Raw genomic sequence first — 6,430 nt, forward strand, 5'->3', positions numbered from 1 at the left:
ACCTCTGTCATTAAAGTGTAGCTTGTCCCATTCCCTCACAAGACAAACAACTTGAGGACAATGCTTTCTTAGTTCAGTACCTAGCGGTTTCGTCTCCGCCAGTTTGTATCTAATAATATGTCCTATAATGGGGTCAGTCTCTTGATCTAGCTTGATCTGTCCAACAGTCAATGGGGCTATCGGTGTGTTTAGTGACACCTCGGCACACGTAGCTGAAATTCCCATAGACCAAGCTGCACTAGACTCGTTCTGTTGGTCAACCGCTTGTACGGCAGCACTCACAGCATCATATGACATTTCTTTTGTACATCCTTCCATATATGTTACCATATCAAGGGGCATCCTAGATAAACTGTCTGCATCAACATTTTCCTTACCGGGACGATATTTAACAGTAAAATTAAAATCAGAAAGTTCTGCGACCCACCTGCACCCAGTTGCATTTAACTTAGCAGTCGACAGTACATAAGTGAGTGGATTATTGTCACTATACACAGTGAAGAATGGTGCATAGTACAAATAATCACGAAACTTGTCTGTGATCGCCCACTTAAGCGCCAAAAATTCCAACTTGCCCGAGTGTAAGTTATAATTCTTCTCAGCTGCAGTTAATGTCCGAGAGCCATAGGCTATCACGCGAAGTTTGCCATTTTGTCTTTGGTACAACACAGCGCCTAAACCCCGGTTAGAGGCATCTGTATGCAAAATGAAAGGATGCGCGAAGTCAGGAAAACCTAAAACTGGTGGTTGAACTAAACAGTCTATTAGCTGCTCTAACACTGACTGATGCTCATCACTCCACTCAATACGTGTGTTGGAAGACACACTGTTATGTCTCACTTTCCATTTTTGTCTTTGATGCTGCTGAGTCTCAACATTCAGAGGGGCTTTAAGCAAATCATACAAGGGACTAGCGATACAAGAGAAATCTTTGATGTATTGCCTATAATAGCTTAATAGTCCCAAAATGGCTCGAAGCTCACCGACAGTGCCTGGCTGCTTGTTTTTCAGGGCACGCACTGCTGCTGTATCTGCCGGGTCCATTCGGCTCCCCTCAGCAGAGACAATCCTGCCGAGGTATCTCACTTCCGGCTTGAAGAGGTCACACTTTCGGGCTTTGAGTTTTATTCCATTTTCCCTGAGACGTCGCAACACTCGTCTGACGTCCTCAACGTGGTTGTCAAATGTCCCGCTGAAAACAAGAATGTCATCAAGATAGGGGACACATATTTCGTCCCGTAACCCCTCCAGACATTGTTCCATACACCGCTGGAACGCTGCTGGTGCATTCATGAGTCCAAACGGAATTCGAATCCATTCATAAAGGCCCCAAGGGGTCACGAAGGCAGTCAGGTGTCGGCTCCCTTTGGACATGAACCCCTGGTGGTATGCTTTGCCTTGGTCCAGCAGCGAGAAGATGGTGTTACCCCCAAGGCTATCCACCACGTCCTGTACCCGTGGGATGGGGTGCCGGTCAGGGTGTGTTTTCCGGTTCAGCTCTCTGTAATCAATACATAAGCGCAGTGTACCATCTTTTTTCCTGACACAGACGACAGGGGATGAGTAGGAGGAAGTGGACTTTTCCACCCACCCCTGCGCTATCAAGTCCTGTAAATAATCTTTCACCTCTCTGTACATTGGCTTTGGGACAGACATATATGTCTTTGAAACGGGCTCAGTGTCTTTCAACAAAATGTCCATTTGTAGGTTTTCCACACACCCTATGTCGTCGTCCGATTTTGAAAATGATGCCGATTCCTCTCTCAACATCTGCTGAACGGTCTTTCTTTTATCTTCGTCCAAATGAGAAAGGTCAATTGGGGGGTCCCACTGCTCACTGAGAGCGATGGTGGTATTCTGGACATGGACCTCATTGACAACCGGTGAAGGAAGGTCCCTTTTAAATATGTTAGCTGGGTAGACAGACCCTACTGGCTGCACTGTACCAATAATAGTCTTTACTGGAAACCTAATATCATGATTAGTAGGGTTCTGGACACTAACAACTATCCTAGGGATGGAACCTGCCTTTACTGAGACCAACGAGTCACAAAGCTCGAGGCCATCTGGCCACTGTGGGTTTTCACTTGGCTCAAAAACTAATGTAACATCTTCCTTAAAGGGCTTAGCCTGTACTTTGCATGGAATAATAAGTGAGCTATGCCTGGCTATAGTGAATCTCTCATTTGTTGTTTTTACACGGTACTCATGTGCTTGTCCCAGACTAACTGCTTTTATGAAAGTGGCAGCTTTATTGCGCTTAAGGTGGGGAAAAGCTAGTCTAACCGATTTCAAGAGCTTTTCTGCATCCCCTGTTTGTGACTCATTAGAGAGGCTATCTAACACAAGACGCTCAATGACATTAAACCCTATGATAGGACACTGTTGCTGGTCACCTTTTAGTACTAATACTGGTACAAGTAGCCCTGGATCATTAGCACCAAGTTTAAATGGTATCTCAAGCCATCCTACATAAGGCATATCCGTTCCATTAGCTGCCACAATATTGAGAGTGTTATCAGGGTCAATAAGCTCATTCACATTTTTCAATGACACGTCAGGTAAGTTCGTTTGTTTCCATAACTCATCTACAGCACACACCTGGGACCCCGAGTCCCAGAGTGCTTCAACCCTTTTGTTACCCAAAAAGCACCGAATAAGACATTTCTTCCCCACTAACTCCCTGACCGAAGGTAATTTGCCACACTGTTTCTTATCTGTACGCTCGACAAATGACTGCTTATATCTCTTCTGAACGGGGCCACATGTGTGGGGCTTACATTCCATTTTCATAGCACCACTGTAACGCTGGGACCTATCTGTCTCTGTGGTCACACCATGTCCCACTGGGGTAACCCTTTCTAGTTTAAAGCATGGTTCCTAGCTGAGTTCTGTGCTTTGCAGCCTGCTCTGAAATGTTCACTACTTCCACATTTAAAACAGTGCTGACAATATTCTTCACCTGTCTGAATACAAGAATAACACCTGGGCTGAGGGCGAAGGGGCATGTAGTACTGCTGAGGGGCGAACCGCTGCTGGAACTGTGCTGCCCCCCTCATCGACCTGGGGCCTGGTGCTGGGTGGTACTGCTGAAGAGCTGATGGGGAGTGCTGGTTGTAGTAGTGCCTGGCTGGTGGATCTACCTGATATTGTGAAGGTGGAGTGAAGGCGACCTGTTCAGGGTAGTGGTCAGGCAGGCGTTCAGGTCCTCCGCTGGTGGGCTGAGAAGTGGCTGTTGGTTTCTGAATAGTCTCTTTGATCTGGGACACTTCTGCACGCAGCTCTTTTAACAGCATCATCTCTGACCTCATCTCTTTGATCTCTGAAAGGAGTTCATTCGGCACAGTAAAAGTATTCTGCTTTAAGACTGTCTTCTTCCCAATCGGGACTGGTGTGTCATCTAACTGGACAGTGTTCAGCGTTGTCACCCGTGCAGCAGCATTTTTCTTTTTTTCCTGTCGCTCTTTTTCATTTGCACATGCCATGTTTAATTTTTCTAACAGTACTTCATCTGATGTGGTGGTTAGCAGGAGGAAAGGTTGCATATCACTCTTTACATTGTCACTCTGTAACCCCGTCAGAACTGTGTGCAGGAATAAACTCTGGACCAACGTGGGATCATACTTCACCCCTGATTCAGCCTCTTGAGATGCAGAAAGAATCCTTTGACGAAGATCCATCGCACGCAGTAGAAATTTCTGTGGGGACTCTTTATTAGTCTGCACTTCCGATGAGAGCTGCTTGTACAATTCAGTGGCTCCTCTCTCTTGATAGTGAGATCGGAGAATCCTTCGTAAAGAAGGTAGGGTGAGATTTTCTTTCCCTTCGAGGTAGCTTCTCAACTGCAGACCTGGTGTTATGGCACGAACCACTGCATCAATGATCTCATCCCCCTGGTAGCCTTTACTGAGCCCACTTTCTATCTGTCTGACCAAATTAGGAAATGTGAGTTTATCTTTTTGTCCGAGTTCACCTATTTGTCCAGATATTTTGAAATCTTTGCGCCAGGGGGCAGTGTCTGGGGGCACTATGCTTCTCTTTCGCACTGCATCCCGACCTTTTTCACTTGGTTTGGCTATTCCTAGTTCAAAATCTTTTATACTTTGAATCAAGTCCTTTACACGTAGCAAATCTGACATTCCTTCATCTTCTAGCTCTAATTCAGCTCTTTCAATGTAGGTTGACACAATATTAATTAGTTGGCCTCGAGTCTTTCCTGTAAGTTGCTCTCTTTCCAGTCCAGATATTTGGATTTCAGCACATAACTCTGACAACTGTTGAAAATTCAGTCCAAATAACTTGCCTTTGATGTCCAACTGTAATTCCTCTAACGCCATTTTCGAGAGGGTAGACGCAGTTCAGCTGGCCGGATTCACTTCAAAGTCTTCCAGTGCCCTCTAGTGGTGGCTGTACGCACAGAGATGCAACTAGAGCACATGTAGAAACAAACCAGTAAACGGCGACGCCACTCCGACTGGGTTGATTGGGGATATTCGGCGCGAGCTTCTACCCACGGCGAGTAGACAACACTCGAACACAAATATCCCAGCGGTGCCTCCAAAATGTTGCGCTCTCCACTATAGTAAGGGAGATACGGTGTTGTGGGATCCAGGAAAAAACCACAAGACAAGCAATGTGATACGTCTTGACTCAACAGTGGTTTACTTCGAATGCCCCGATCTAATGCAAACGTACGCGCACAACAATTTCCGGTCCAACGATCTAAATCGGTCCGACACGAAACATGAACCGAAGCAGGCGTTCCATGTTTAAATAAACATTTTCGATATATATCATTTGTAAACCAATAGAACTACGCGAATGTAACCAAAATAGGAAATACGATAATTTACAACCTGTCACAGGAACGTGTCACCTGTGGTTGTTCCAAGAAAACCGACTGAAATGGATTTTACATACAATCATCTGCACAATCAAAGCCTTTAGAGACTGTTTACAAGTTTTATGTCTGCAACATGAAATAATTTCCATTGGAGAAATGTGATTATGTATAAGACAATCCCAAACTTTTCCATAATTTAGAAGAGGAATGTCATTTTTTACGTTTTTTATACTCCCTGATAATTCAGAAAAGACAATCATGCGCTCCCGACTATTTCTAGTGACCAAAACAAACAGCAGGTCAGTCTTTCAAAACCTGATTATTACTTTCCTCTTCTCTTCTTTTCTTTTTTTATTTATTTAAAATTCCATCCATTTTCTATTAGAAATGAAATTACTTTTTTTGTATGCTGTATTACATTGTCAGCTAGAGTGATATATACGCGATTACTTTTACGGTACATGAAGGGGGAACCAGATTTACCGCCCTGTTTTTTCCAATATCATTGAATGGCAACATTAACAAACAACATTTGAAGTTTTTAAACCCCAAATTCCAAGAACATCGACTTCGTAAACTTTCTGTGAGTCTCTGGTCGCTCTTGTTGAAATTGTCGGCTTATCCTAAACTGCCACCCGAAAGCTGGACATACCTCATTTTTAGAACAATTTATGATTGAAATGATTTGGTAAAGCTGAGCCCTAGAGTTTTTTTTGTAATTAGTAACTGTAAGTTAATCAGTTCGTTATTATTTGTTGCCTGCTCTATTTTATCAAACTTTCTCACACCAACCTCTTAAAAATAGGATAAAGATGGAGATTTTCAGCAGTCATAACTTTTCGATTTGTGTCTGTAAAATGATATTAGAAACAAAAACGTCTTAAAAATATCTCTTTTGCAATGATGGTTTCGTCACACTTCGAAAGATTTCACACATATCTCCCTTGAACCACATGTTATCTTTATTTGTGTTGTTATTGACTTACATAAAATTAGGCGGCGGCTTTTCAATTTGAAAGGCAAGTGTCCCGGGGAGACACCCGATCAGAACCACTGATCTAATCAATAAAATTCCTCTCGCTTGACCTCATTCCCCTGAACAGGAAGATAAACAGAAGATATTTCCAGTAAACTCCGTCGTCAACAAGGAGCTTCATTGGGCGGTCCGTCACGAGGAGCCCGGTAGCAGTTAGCTCGAGTCAGCTAGCATGTTACCGCACCGTGCTGTTTACTTCAGGGGTAACCCTACGGGAAACATCATAAAGTTGTCTATTGTTTTCCGCACCGCCACTGGACAATGAGAAGCGTATTACTGTCCTACCGCTATGTTTCGGAAGGAATAATGTTTAGGGAGGACTAATGTTTGGAACTCCGAAACAGTCTCGAATGGGATTTGCGCAGTTAGCCGCCGCTCCTCGTTATTGTGCTGGATGGCTAGCGTCGCGGCCAACCGGTTCGGACTAGCTTTGTGACACAGGTAGCTAGCATGATGTTTTCTCCTCTTTTACTCCTCCCGATCGATGAACAAGAACCCGACAACAAATGTATATCCTCTAGATCGATACTGGGCTTGTGTGCGCGTTTCGA

At 44.1% G+C, this 6,430-nt stretch overlaps 2 protein-coding genes across 2 annotated transcripts in view; one reads left to right on the forward strand and one right to left on the reverse strand.

The window, feature by feature from the left end:
* Window positions 1-1,367: 1,367 nt before the first annotated feature.
* Window positions 1,368-4,863, reverse strand: LOC148891527 (uncharacterized). The gene is made up of 2 exons (XM_089007706.1): window positions 3,144-4,863; window positions 1,368-1,501 (listed from the first exon to the last, which is right to left on the reverse strand). Exons 1-2 carry the CDS (start codon window positions 4,335-4,337, stop codon window positions 1,475-1,477), a joined length of 1,221 nt encoding a protein of 406 aa, XP_088863832.1. The 5' UTR covers window positions 4,338-4,863; the 3' UTR covers window positions 1,368-1,474.
* A 1,147-nt stretch (window positions 4,864-6,010) lies between these two features.
* Window positions 6,011-6,430, forward strand: part of LOC148891528 (phosphatidylinositol 4,5-bisphosphate 3-kinase catalytic subunit alpha isoform) — a 16,873-nt gene continuing 16,453 nt past the window's right edge. The window contains exon 1 of the mRNA XM_089007705.1: window positions 6,011-6,320. The gene's annotated coding sequence lies outside the window, so the exon portion shown is untranslated. The remainder of the gene's footprint in view (window positions 6,321-6,430) is intronic.

This window comes from Hippocampus bargibanti, linkage group LG11 (genome assembly GCF_051943395.1).
Source record: "Hippocampus bargibanti isolate YZ-2025 linkage group LG11, ASM5194339v1, whole genome shotgun sequence".
NCBI classification, from domain to species: Eukaryota; Metazoa; Chordata; class Actinopteri; order Syngnathiformes; family Syngnathidae; genus Hippocampus; species Hippocampus bargibanti.